Source organism: Xyrauchen texanus, chromosome 48, assembly GCF_025860055.1.
Source record: "Xyrauchen texanus isolate HMW12.3.18 chromosome 48, RBS_HiC_50CHRs, whole genome shotgun sequence".
NCBI classification, from domain to species: Eukaryota; Metazoa; Chordata; class Actinopteri; order Cypriniformes; family Catostomidae; genus Xyrauchen; species Xyrauchen texanus.
In genome coordinates, this window is record NC_068323.1 from 21,250,865 (window position 1) to 21,265,607 (window position 14,743).

General features: G+C 35.9%; 1 protein-coding gene across 2 annotated transcripts in view; it reads right to left on the reverse strand.

Moving 5' to 3' along the window:
* Positions 1-12,415: 12,415 nt before the first annotated feature.
* LOC127639362 (metabotropic glutamate receptor 7-like) overlaps positions 12,416-14,743 on the reverse strand; it is a 281,396-nt gene continuing 279,068 nt past the window's right edge. For both annotated transcript variants that reach the window (XM_052121319.1, XM_052121320.1), the window contains one exon: positions 12,416-13,760. In XM_052121319.1, coding sequence (XP_051977279.1) covers positions 13,711-13,760 — 50 coding nt within the window. In that variant the 3' untranslated portion in view covers positions 12,416-13,710. The remainder of the gene's footprint in view (positions 13,761-14,743) is intronic.

Consider the following 14,743-nt stretch of genomic DNA (forward strand, 5'->3'; position numbering starts at 1 on the left):
TGCGTCTCTGCACATCGGATCAGACAGGCAGACAGCAGCCCCTCCCAGTTCCTATCCCAGTTGTGTTTTTCTTGGCTTGTGTGGAGGTGAGTGGTGATGAACAAAAGACTAAGATACCAGTGCCTCGACTTTACAGCTAATTAGCCAAAAGACAAATATATGTGTCTTGCTGACCCAAGTGGAGATGTATAGTAAAAAACATTACTTAAATATTTATCTGTTTCTCAACCACACCTTTATGTACTTTTGGAGCTTCAAAATGTTGGTACCCTTTCACTTGCATTGTATGGACTAACAGAGCTGATATATTCTTCTACAAATCTTTGTGTTCAGCAGAAGATTTAAAGTAATTCACATCTGGGATGGCATGATGAGAGATTGTTTTTTTTTGGTGAACTACCCCTTTAATGTGGTAAAAGAACATTTACAGTAATCAAACAAAATAATTTTTATATGATATATACATTTGAGGGAATTATCTGAATTGCTAAACTACCTGAAATTGTAACTAAATTGTTTAGGAAGCCAAAAACTATGTTTAAGAGCCATTTTTAAATAAGAAAACATTAATCAGAAACACTCTTTACCTGTCAATAATTTTGCATGTTCGATTTGCTCACATTTGTTTGGCTGACGTGTTTGGAGGTTGGTGTTTTGGGGAGCGGGAATGTGATTGAAAGAATGGTGGCTATGTTTGGAATTCAGAAAGTCTTTATTCATACTGTACATACTGTACCCGGGAAACCTACCATATTTTACCAACCTAACAGTATTCCAAAATGCAATGTACATAACCAGACCTGTCATTTTCTCTTTGATTAAAACAAACAAAAAATAAATAAATAAAATAGCCATTGATTAATCCTGGACGAGCCCCCAATTACGTTGCAACCCCATCTAGGGTGAGGCTTAAACATAAATTTGGGACTACAGGTTTGGATTATTTTTAAATCTCTTTTTAGACTCAATGTTTATATTTTTACATAACACTGAATTTACAATGGCTCAACAGTCCTTACAAGAAGATAACTAGACACCACTCACAAATAATTGTAGATTTGTACTATTTCACTATATTTAAAGAATAGTATACAGTACACAGTATATACAATATCATTCTGAGTATATACAATATACTGCGGAGTAGTTAGTGAATAGTACACAAGTATTGCATTCTGAACATTGCCAATCTCTAAAGGAAGTTAGAGATCACTTTAATGGCTCAGTGGGCAATGACAAACTACGGGCATTTCTCTAAATAGTGTTGGTAATTATAGCCCAAAGTCTCAACCCCAGATAAGACTTAAAGGTGAGCAACTGCCCTCCGTCCCAAGACAGATGAATACTGCTTTTTTCCAGAAGGAGCAGGATGCAAAAAAAACCCCCTCTGTCCTCTGAAGTTTGGTGAACAGATTCTCGTTTTAAACGGTAACCCTCTCTGACATGTGCCTTAAATGGAATTTTCAAGCACCGGGGCATTTTGGCCTCCTCATTCCATTTGTTAAAGTCAGCCCTATAACTCACACAGGTTGTGCTCTGTGAAGCACAAAGAATTTCTAGTCTTTGAACAAGGAAAGTTAAAAAGCTGAGGTAAAGTGATACATACCTTTGGATTTATTTTGCTTCTTTCCTCTAATGACATTGAATTTCACCAGAAGCTACACTGTAAAATAAATTAAAAAATGGCAACTGTGCTTGCCAGAAAAATACAGTAAAAAATACAGTAAAAATGTTAACAACTTTACAGGACATCCTGTATATTTTACAGTTTAAAACTTGAAATTTACATGAACACAATGGCAGTGGAAAAAACAGAATACAAAAAAAAAAAAAACAATCTATTAAATTTACAGTACAATTGTTTTTCCTAAAATTGATATTAACCTTGTGAAACTGTAAATATCGGCTTTTTACTTTATAAGGTATTGTTAATCACCAAAAAAAATACAGAATAGCAGATGATGACATGAAGTTCACCAAAGGTGGCTTTTCCAGGAGCAATAACCAATAAACACATAGGGACAGTGCTCGTTGTCACTCACACAAACACTAAACACACATCAGGGTCACCTTCCTAAAATAATGTCCTAAGTAATTTTTTTACAAAAATCCTCATATCCTCATGATATTTGGTTTAGTTTTTAGTTTTTTGTGCTTTCTGAAAAACCTTTATTAAAAAAAAGGACATTATTTTAGGAAGGTGACGATATGTGAAATTTAAATAATGCAGTAAACATTAACTAAACTACAAATATATATATTAAACACCTCAAATATAACACAAAACACCCCAAAGTACATAACAGATATTAAAAACAAGAAGAAACATAATTATTCTCATTAAAATATAATGAAATGGGTCATAAAGGGAATTGTGGGAATGCCCGATAATTGTTTTTTACTGTAGCCTTAGACAGGTAACCAATGTAACAGCCATGAAATTGGACTAATATGATCATATTTCTTGGTTCTTGTCAGCACTCTGGCTGCTGCATTTTGAACCAATTGAAGTTTATTTATTGATCTTGCTGGACATCCTCCTAGAAATGCATTACAATAATCTAGTCTTGAGGTCATGAATGCATGAATTAATTTTTTGGCATGTGTCGTAATTTAGCAATATTTCTCAGGTGGAAGAATGCTGTTCTACAAACATGGAAATTTGATTTTCAAAGGACAGATTGGTATCAAATATAACACCTATCAAGAGAAAAATTATATTTTAGTGACAAATTATATTAGTCCAAACATTAGTACCTCTGTTTTCTCGGAATTGAGAAGAAGGCAATTTCTGGCAATCCAATCTTTGATTTAATTTGGAGAATTGTGAATTTTCGTTGGGTTTAGAAGAAATATAAAGTTGGGTATCATCAGCATAACATTCAAAATTTATACCATGATTCCTGATAATATCTCCCAGGGGAGGCATGTATAAGGAGAAAAGCAGAGGTCCTAAAACTGATTTCTATGGCACTCCATACTTAACAATTTTTTATTTAAATCAAACAAAAGTTTACACATACAAAGTGGTAGTCTGATAAATAGGACCTAAACCATGCTAATGCAATTCCACTAATGCCAACATAATTCTCCAGCATATTCAAGAGAATGCCATGATCTATGGTGTCGAAGGCAGCTCTTAGATCTAAAAGAACTAGAAGAGAAATGCCACGATCAGATGATAAGTCATTTGTAACTCTGATAAGTGCAGTCTCTGTACAGAGATGGGGCCTAAATCCTGACTAAAATTGTTCATATATTCCATTTCTCTGAAGAAATTAACATAACTGGGAGGACACTAATTTTCTAGAATTTTCGACATAAATGGTAGATTTGAAATCAGTCTGTAATTAGCCAATTCTCTAGAATCAAGCTGTGACTTCTTAATAAGTGGTTATTTTATCTGAATACTCACCTACTTGAATGGCAATCAGTGAAGAGAGATGGGTCTACATGGTATACTTACAGCATCAATCAGCAGGGACTAACTATGTTAACCAGCCAAACTTTGAACCCTTGGTACCACAAAGCATCTTTGCACTCACTGTTTACAGACTTCTGGAGGGAGCCAAAAAGTTGCAACAGTGGCGTGCCAAGGTTGTTCATTACCAAATTTGGTCGACTTTTGGCAATATTCCCAAACATAAGATTCCTGCAATTATAGTGTTTCAGATTGCTTTGAAAGTTTTCTAAATTATTATGTGATTATGACCTTTCCAGGAAGCTCAATTGTTTATCAACCAGCTAATATAATATTACTGAACATTACACATTATCCTTCTGTTTGCTTTTGCCTGTATATAAATTGGTTCAGAACTTAATTGCTAGCTGTCACATCTGCACTGTGACACGGTCTATGTGCTTTGTGCTATTATCATTCACACTGAGCCCAAATTGTCTGTGAATGGTGAACGTGCAGCAGTCTGGATGAATTACAGTAATAAAGACACTTAAACTTGAGTTTATATTTCAAACAGCGTGAACATTGTGAATATCATGTAGACTACCTGACAAAAACTGTAGTTCTCCTATCAAATATGGACACATTAGACACATCACGTTAGGTGTGACATCAATGGCATAGTGACATAATTCTCTAATTTTCAGTTGAACCATACTTTTATAGATACCCAGTAAATATTATACAGTAATCTACTAGAGACTCTCATGAATATTCTTCTGAGGTAATTTAACACTGCAATTTCAGATGCAACAATAATCTGGTTGCTTATTAGTACCATGCCGAGGGGCCTCCATGACATTTCTTAGCGTTTTCTGAATTGCTCATAACAAATGCAGAATATGTGATCCAGGCAAGAAGGAGTTAAATATATTGTGTGGTAGCCAGAAATCCCAGAGATGAGATGTCAAATACTTACTTAAAATGGAGCTGAAATATATCAATGTGTCTTTGAGTGGTCGCTCAATATCCTGAGTCCCGCTCTACCAAATGTACAGGCCAACACGCAAATATACATTCCCCGGCAAGCAGGTTAATAACTTGCATTCCCGCAGATCATACAAATTGGGTTCTATTGACACCTGCTATTTGACGCATGATAGAGGGAAAGACCTCATCAGATTGGCGATGTCTCTATTTGTGGCCAACTCTGTCATTTTGGGTCTCAATTTTGCTGAGTTAAAGCCCCCATGCAGAGTAAAAATGAAGAGAGTATTGGTTTTATGTTTAGACCTTTGTGATAAAAATGGTCTTGATCATGTTCAAGTTCCGTTCCTTGAGACAGAGGTTAAAGGTATCATCTGCTACACCCCTTATAACAAAAAAAAAAAAAAAAAGAATGTCAGAAAGTCTCAGCCATAGACCAAAAATAGAAGGGCATCAACCACCAGAAATTTTTATAAAATTTTGGTTTACGCAAACAAGAAGCATTTGCTTAGAAACAATGTTGTGTTATGGAAGCCATATTAAAAAACCCTGTAGATTACCAAGCTAAAAATTACTCACACCTTGAGACAGTTCAACCAAAAATGAAAATTCTCTCATTATTCAATCTCATGATATCCCAGGTGTGTATGACTGTCTTTCGTCACCAGAACATATTTGAAGAAAAATATGGTGTGATTACAATAGGTTGGTTTCAGACGCGTTCGATCAAACTGCTGCGATCTGCATTCAAGCTGGTTTTTACGAGCAAAAGAGGGACTGATGTGGTGGTCATAATGAACCAGATGCTCAAATAGTCTTTTCAACAGATATCTTTATTAGTATATGTTACAAACTTTCAAACAATCACTAAACAAAAGTATAAAGCTGTTACCGTCAGAGTGCACTGATTGTATGCAGCGATGCGGCCATGTTTTCTGAAATCAAACAAAGAATATACAAACTAGTCTGTCCACTCAAGCCTTCTCCCATTCCGTCCGTCACGTCACACCCACTTCCGGGGCTGGAAAAGAGGAAGGGCTAGGTTTTTAGAACCTTCTGTGCTCCTCCTTTTGTATGATTATGTGACAAGATGAACTCTGTATCCCAACTTGCATTGCAAATGAAAATATGGCAGTGCACATAGGCAAGCGCATTCGCAATAACATCTTATCTATCATAATCAATCATTCTAAACATCTAAAACCATATTATATGTTTAATAACATACAATCTGACCTTCAGTGCACATGCTGTGATATAATCTGACCTCCAGTGCTTCAACTGTGAAGTGTGAGGTAAGATTTATTTAAATTACAGTGCACTTTAAAGAACTCACGCTGGGGATCTGTTAGTACAGGAGAAACTCATGTGCGAAAAGGTTAAGTACTTTTTTCAACTCTAAATCATGCTTCCGGTCGGCTGCGGTACACTCGTGTGACATGATCACATTGGCATTTGAAACACGCGAGAACTGCCGAATGTCAGACAGCTGGAAGAGCAGCGCTGTTTACAAGTGAGTAGGAGGAAAGCTGTACAGTAGTTTGGTTGATTTTGATTTAGATCATTATTATCGGTTTCTTTACTCACAATGGTGTGTTTGTGTGCTCATCCTGGATGTCTTAACCGAGTGGAGATTACATCTGTATCCATGGCAACGTGAAAACGCCACACGTGAGACTGCTCGTACACCACCTGCTCCTGAAGTGTTGGATCATAGTTTAAAAGTACTTAAATATTTATCTTTTTTTTTTGCACCAGAAGTGATCGTATTGTTTTAGAAGACATTACTTCAACCACTGGAGTCGTACTGATGACATTTATGCTGAATTTCTTTTGAGCTTCAAAAGAGATATCGGCATTCAATTGCATTTTAAAGACTTGTTACAAATGTTCTGGCGGTAGGAGGCGTAAAAAGGAAGTGACGGGATGATGGTATTATAAAGAGTGTTTATTCCACAAGAGTGCAAAAATGGTGGCATCCCAGTGATGTGCAAATATATTTATATTTACAGATGGATAATCCAAGAATTTATATACAAAAAATTAATAAAACTGTACAAAATAATGTACAGTGTTTACAATGTGGTTGTTTTGGCTATGCCAGAACATTTTCCCAAAACACAAGGCTCACACTCTAGACCAGGGGTGACCAACCCTGCCCCTGGAGAGCTACCTTCCTTCAGAGTTTAGATCCAACCCTAATCAAACACACCTGAACCAACTTATCAAGGTCTTTAGGATTACTTGAAAATGACAGGCAGGCCTGTTGGAGATAAACTCTGCAGGAAGGTAGCTCTCCAGGAGCAGGGTTGGGACTCTAGACTCTAGACTCTAGACTCTAAACTCTGGAGTCTGGACTCTACAAACTCTGAGGAGCACCCTTAAAAAGGCTAAGCCCCTCCTACTTGGACTAAACCATTTTAGAAATTAAAGGTAACAAATAAAATAAAGAAATACAATGAAAATAAAAAATGAAAATAATCAATAATTAATTAATCGTTTGCATAATGTTTAACACAGGAAATGCACAATCCAACAACCAATCCCCCATACATAAGACAATGGATTGTGCCTTCTATCGGCGGGAATGCAAACTTAAAATGGTGGCATTCACGGTGATCAGGGTTTGACTGTTTGGAATGGAAATGTTCAGTACATAAGTATAACCATTTATATATATGGAAATAAAGAAATACACATTTAACATGTATATTTGTCTTGTTAATTTCCTTAACATAATACACAACATGAATCAACCATATCAAAATATATAAAACCTTAAACCAATGAACAAATACTGACATGATGGGGACAGGAACAATATGAAACAATACACATGAGCAGTGGTACAAACATATCTGTGTGTTTGTATCTACTAACTGGTGTTGCACAAAACAGATTATGTATGTTTGGTGTTAAAACAGGAAGTGTATCTATGTTAACTGGTGTTGCACAAAACAGATTATGTATGTTTGGTGTTAAAACAGGAAGTGTATCTATGTTTATGTATGTTCACAGGCTGGTGTCATAATAAGAGTCCTTTCATAATAAAAGTCTCTTGTCACAGGGTCTCACTGTGACAGACCTACGTAACTGAGCTAAGATATTTTTCTGTTTTACATCAAATGTGTTCTGGTGAAGAACATCATGAACACCTGGGATATCATGTATCCCGAGTAAATAATGTTAGAATTAAATGTTTTTGGAGAACTATACTTTTAACAGCTGAGCTACCCTTTTAATGGTGCACTGAGGCCATTGTGAAGAAGGCCCAACAGCGCCTCTTCTTCTTGTGATGGCTGAGGATGTTTGGAATGAACCACCACATCCTCACACGGTTCTACACCAGCTCTGTAGCGAGCATCCTGACAGTTCTTGGCTGGAATTAGTAGCAATATGGACTGAACTTCATGCATCTTGTCGACAGTCTGGCTATGTGACACATAAAAACCTTCATGAATTCACATTCATATTTAAAGTAACACACAAACAAGTTGCCGCAATTTCCAGAATATGTCATTACAAGTGCTTCAACATCCTCAATATACATTTGCTGTAAGTCATATTCGCTAAAGAGTTGAGCTGTGCACAGAGCTGTGACAATAGTTTGACAAATGTTTTTTGCAAACCGTACAGATTTCCATTCCCCATAACTTCCGAATTAAAACCACTCTCCCCCCAGCTGCGACTGAATGACACTTCTCTATTCCTTTTATAGGCCTGAGCTTGAGCACACAACACTTCTGCTGACAATGCAGGCTTGTCAACATCGAACACGCCTGTGTGCTAATGCACTGCCAATCAAACCCAGCTTTGATCCCATTTTGTAATTCAGAACATAAGACCTTCATTGTCCCATGTATGACTATTGTGGACAATTCTTACGCATGTCATACTGAATATTAATTTAAGAATGTTTTTTTTTTTTACTTTTTAACTTCCCAAAGACATTTGTATGCTGAAAAGATTGCTGTGATTGCTCAAAGTGTTTTGAATGCTGGTCCCCAGTATCCACTTCCGCTATGTGGACCCACCAATGGGTCCAAAAGGGGGTGCTATATTGAAAAAACAATTACGCTTAATGTTCAAGTCCCCAAATACAAAGTCAAGCATATACGGTATCGTTTGGAAGCTTAGAATCTAAACTTTTCATAGATAGCCATCTCTTCTGCATTTATGTTATATAAAATAACAAAATAAGGCCTGAACACATCCATGTTGCAAATAAGTGCTAGTGGCAATGTGGTAGAAATATTATGAGTATTTAAAAAAGCACTTTCAGACAAGTTATATGTAACATTAAAGCTCTCATTCTCAAGGATGTGCAGTTTATTTGTTTCCACATATCGAAAGATTTTCAAAAGAGTCGCACAATGAAATGGGATTTCTCTAAGACACCAAATACAAATGCCTCTTTTATGTGCAGATCACTGCTGCTTTAAGCCCCAAACAGCTAAATACTTTATTACTGCTCTTACCTTTTGCAGTTTTCTACTATTTGAGTTTGAAAATTGCAAACTGCAGCCCAAAAATGCCCCAGAGTTGAAGACGTTACGGGATACTAGTGTTGACATGCTTCTTAAAGTAAACCTGTTTAATATATTTAATTTGTTGAAACTGGATATTTAACAAAGAAAAAAAGAAAAGTGGGCATTCTATACCAGACTGAAGCCAGATGGATGGAGGCGAGGGTCTGAAAAAGCAAGAGGGATTTGTTATGTTAGACTAAAAGGAAAGTCGTTTTAGAGGCGGAGTTTGTTATTTCAATAAAAAATACAAATTATTGCTTATTATTTGGAACAACATGCACTGATGAATCTGGTATGTAAATAAGGCCAATTTTGATATCAGATTCATAAGACCCCATGAAATCAAAATAGTAATATAATGGACACCAGAAAGACTATATTAGTCAATTCGATTTATTTTTGCTCCGAACAAGACTCTTATAGCACTCATTAATGTGCCACATACACTACGGATTTGTTGAGTATGAGTAGAGTAAAAGTAGCTGTCCTAAAAACTACTCAAGTAAGAGTAAAAGAGTAGCTAATTTAAAAGTTCTAATGAGTAGTGAGTATTGAGTTCAGAGTTGCAAAACATATGCCCCCATAATAATGAACACTGTACGGCAAATTTTTAAAATACATCACTTATCTATAATAAACAATACATGAATCTGATACCAAAAATAAAAGGGAGACATGATAACAGAAATGAAAAGATTAAAAATGTTATTGTCAAATACACTGATCACCATTTTAAATCGTAATGTATGAAAAAATTACATTAAAATCAGAATATGTGTAGGGTCTAAATTTCCCTTAATGCCGACAGAGTGTTATTGTTGTGCATAAAACATGTTAAATAAGCTAAATAAGCAGGATCACTTGGCACGTCATGTCCTACACAATAGAGGAGGTAGAGCAGGCATGGGAACAGTTGTATGGTACAGGGGCTACATCACACTTACAAAGGTATAATTCACCCAAAAATGAAAATTCTCTCATCATTTACTCACCGATGAAAAGTGAAATCATGAAAGTGAATTGGTGCTAAAATATTGAAGCTCCACAAATCACATACATCAGCATAAAAGCAGTCTAATCCATGTGCCTCCAGTGGTTTAATCCATCTCTTCAGAAGCGATATGATAGATGTGGTGAGAAACAGAGCAATATTTGATTAATTATTTACTATTAATTCTCCTCACTGCTCAGTCAATCTACACTTTAACTTTAACTTTCTTCTTTGCATATCACCACCTACTGGGCAGAGAGAAGGATTTCTATCAAAAAAGGACTTAAATATTGATCTGTTTCTCACCCACACCTGTCATATCAATTCTGAAGACATAAACCACTGCAGTTGTATGTATTATGCTGATTTTATATGCCTTTTGGAGTGTCAAAATTTTGGCACCCCTTCACTTAAATTGAATGGACTACAGAGCTGAAATATCTTTCTAAAAATCTTAATTTGTGTTCTGAAGAAAGCCATTCATTAGACAGACGGCATGAGGGTGAGTAAATGATAAGAACATTTTCATTTTTGTGTAAATTACTTCTTTAAGTAGCACATGGGGGGACATTGTCCTCCTTTTGAGATTTTTTATCATCGCTACTTTTATGGTAATTTATAATAATAATTAAGATCAGTATTAAAAAATATAAAAACATATTATTATTAAAAATGTCTGTTTTATTCTATTACATTAATATTTTTAAAGCTACTCAAGTAATTCAGCCAAAAGCAGAGATTGGTGATCTCATTTCCTTGTAATTGTTGTTTGATTAATAGCCTTTATATGCCGACTAGACAGTGCTCAATTCGGATACATGTACACTTCAAGTCTGACATTTTGATGCAAATACACTTTTTGTCCCACTGTTTAAATTCACTTTAGACATAAACAACTGCGTTTACATTAAATCCTCACCAAGACGGGCCTTGGCAGAATTATAATGTGCATTTGGTCATTTAGGGGTCAGACACACATTAGATCTCAAACATTGGCCACCTGTCAGTCAAACAGCGCACAGCTACAGAAAAATACAAATAAACAAATAAAACAAATAAAAAGCCAATCTTTTATATTTTCATCTAGAACCAACCAGTGGTGTTCTTGCTATCGCGATTGATGTAATGAATACCCCTGTTCTAGATGTAGAACATAGGCTAAATATAGAAAACTACTCAAAAGTTTGATCGAGGACATCTCTCTTTTTCAGATAAACATCTAGATAATTTTATTTCCCAGCCCTATTGATAACATTGTATTCATCTCTCACATCAAACCCAATAATCTCAGTGATAGATAGTTAAATTACAGGCTACATTATAGACACACAGAATCTAGTAAACAGAAATATGAAATTTACCTCGATATGTTTCTTCAAATTAGAGGCAGGATTAATGCTGATATCTGGCTTGAGCAAGTTAAACTCGATCAAGCAATTGGCCACTACTCTCCCTCAAGAGACACAAAACTCTCTCTAGCCAATCATGTTGATAGATTAAAAATAAAATCAGGACAGGTAAGTAACAAACACAGATGGTGGGAAAATAGCTCAGTAAAAGTACAGTTACAGCACTTAAAATGTACTCAAGTAAAAGTATACTATTATTAAACTACTTAAAAAAGTACAATTCATGGGAAAAAGAAGTTAATTACAGTAACGTGAGTATTTGTAATTTGTTACTTTACACCCCTTCGGATAAGAATGCGTAAAGGCCATTATTAGGGTGTGGAAAGATGCAAGTCAGTTTGAAATCAAACGTAAAAACATTCAATTGGATTCCTGAAAGCACAACTAGACCTGCCTCTCTGAGATTCTTATTGATTCGTGGTTACCTATGGCAGAGTGTGTTTAAAAGTTAAACATGTTCTCATCTTTTAGTTGCATACTAGAGCATAATGTTTATGCTCTAGTATCTCCGTCCTTGCGATGCACCAACCCCACTGAAATCAAAGGATTTGCTTTATTCTCCAACTTAGGCATTAGGATATTGCTAAGACGTTGATCGGGTGTTCTAAGTGGTTTCTAGGGTGTTCTGGTTGGATCCTGGGGAATTGCTAGGGTTCGTCCTTGCGATGCACCATCCCTATTGAAATCAATATATTTGCTCTGTTCTCCAACTTAGCGTAAACTTATGGCAAAACTATCCTGCCAGATGTCAAGAGCTCGAATCTCTCCTCCCATATGTGTTATAGTGCATAAGCAGGATACATTTGAGTTTGCACATATATTTCTGAGAGAAAGCAAAGGAAATCTGTGTGCGAGCTGAGAGATTCACTCTCTTGCATTTCACGAGTGCACTCTCGACATGTGGCAGTATCTTAACGCCATTTAACCTCAAGTGTGTAGGTGCCCTACGAATAATTCAACTTTGTAAAATGCTTACTAGCACTTATAGGGTGAAATAAATGCACTTCTTAAACTGAATAGTTCTGCCATTTCAAAACAAATTATAATGATGATAATAAAAGTAATAAAAAATAACCAAATGGTTTTATTTCATGTTGGTACATTCTTGGACAACACCACAGTCAAACATAAAAGTCTTCCACAATATCAGCACAAAAGCAGCAAGGGCAACATGAATATACTTAGTTCGAACTGTATAAAACATACATGCTTTTTATTTATTTTTTTCATAACTTTTTTTAAATATATAATCATATCTTTTGCACAATTTATCCATAAGTTCCGGGGCAGTTAAAAATTCCAAGACAAATTAAAGCCATATTCTGCCTTGAGTGAGTGAATATCTGAGAATAAATTAGATACTCATTTAAAAAAGAAAAAAGATAACTAAATCAATAAAGGTTTAAAAATCATCTGTAAACAGGCCAGCGTGAAAGAGTTGTGGTGAAATATTCATCATCAACATCAAACATATCAAGCATGCATTGACAACTGCTACGTGAACACTTTCTTTAAAAACGATTTCTGAAACACCATCACTCACCGGAGTTTAAATACTGAAAAACCAATGCAACATCTCTGAAAGTCACTAATAACACAGTCGATGGTCTACAAACCCTTACACACATGGTGGAGATGTAGAAAAATTAGTCATACAGTCACATTTATCATGAAAGGGGGGGACAAGGGAATTCTGAAAAATAAAGATTGAAAAACTGAAAGAATTCCTGGAATTAGTGCTCAACGAGAAGAATATGGCTTTAATACAATGTGCATTCAAAAACGTCAAGGATAAAGAAAGGACATTTTAAAGAAATCGTCAACTGAAATGTTTAAGGAAATCCCCCAAAAAACATGCAGATTGGAAGTACATGTAAAGATGAGGAGGAGCCGCCCTGGGCTGGCTTTCTGGAGCCACGTCATTCCATCAGCTGGACATTCCAATCAGAGCCTTATCAAAGGTTTATAACGGAGAGTGCAAACTTATACATTGACTGATGGAAAAGCAGTCGTGTTGTGCCAACGTTTTACATCATCATCAGTCAAGTACATCCCTCTGGAAAAAAATCAAATAAAACAACAAAAATGCATTTTATTCAGTTGTATCATCCATGTTAGTGTTCTTTTTCTTTTTTGATTTCATGTATTTTTCAGTTATTTATGGGTGTCTGTGCTTTGTTTTGGTATTTCCAGGTGTTAAAGGTGTTGAAAACCAACTGATATCCTCTGCCAGTGGTTTGGGTGGGGGCCCAACTACTGTCAGGGCCCTTAGAGAAAAGGGGGATGAAAACAGAGGGAAACAAAAAAGCCTTTTTTCTGGCTTTGCTTTGTTGCTAAAGAGCCGAGAGAAACCAAGAACTGTCATCGATCACCTTCCTCCTCTGATGGAGGTCCTCAGATCACAAGGTCATTGTAGCTCACGTATTTCTTCTTAGCGGCCGGACCTGAGAAGAGAGAAGATGAAAGATAGCTTTTCATATGACAATTCTTTCCTCTTTCTCTCTCAAAAAATGAGGAAGGATTCATTGATTCTTGTCAGAAGGCTAGACAGGAACACTTTTTAGGAAAGGATTTATTTTCTTCCTTTTAGAAGAAAAGAAAAAGTAATACCAGTATATGGATTCAACAATAGCGGGGTCCAAAATATTATTTCCTAATTAAATGTGCATTTTATTATATAAAATATAATAAGAGCATAACAATTATTAACCATTATTCTTATTTGAGACTGCTACAAAGAGCATCTTATGTGCTTCAATGGAAGCTGGGAAATCTTTGAACTCTTCGCTTTTTAGTGAACATGGTCGGTGATACAAATGCTTACCGTAATTTATTGACTTGGTAATATTGAAAAATCGTAACCATTTTTAATATATTTCCAGGTTTGAATTACATTTTAAATCCCTAATTACAAAGGTGGTCCCAAAGTTTGTAGCATTACACGGAGTATGCTGCTTTCGTGTCTTCAGCAACTAAATGGCTTACTGGTGTACTTGTAAATGAGGTATTATAATTTAATATTTGTGGAAGTTATTACTCCACCCCCTGAGTAACATCATTAACGAAAGCTCAACCAATGTGGTTTGAACAATGGGTGTGTGACATAGTTTCTAGGGATTCAGGAAATAGTCGTTACTAGCAAGTCAATTTCTTTAACGATCCAACAATGAACAATGATGTGTGACACTGTTTCTAGGGATTTAGGAAATAGTCATTACTAGCTAGTCAATTTCTTCAACAATCCATTGGTGCTTGAGCAGCGTGTTGCATCATTGTACGTGAAACACACTCCTGGGTGATTGTAAGGGGATTGCTATGTGGTTGTTAAAGTACTCTTGAGTGGTTGTTAACAACTGTGTTCTGGGTGTTTGCTAGGGCATTGCTAATTTGTTGCTATGGTTTTCTATGTGGTTGCTAGGGTGTTCTG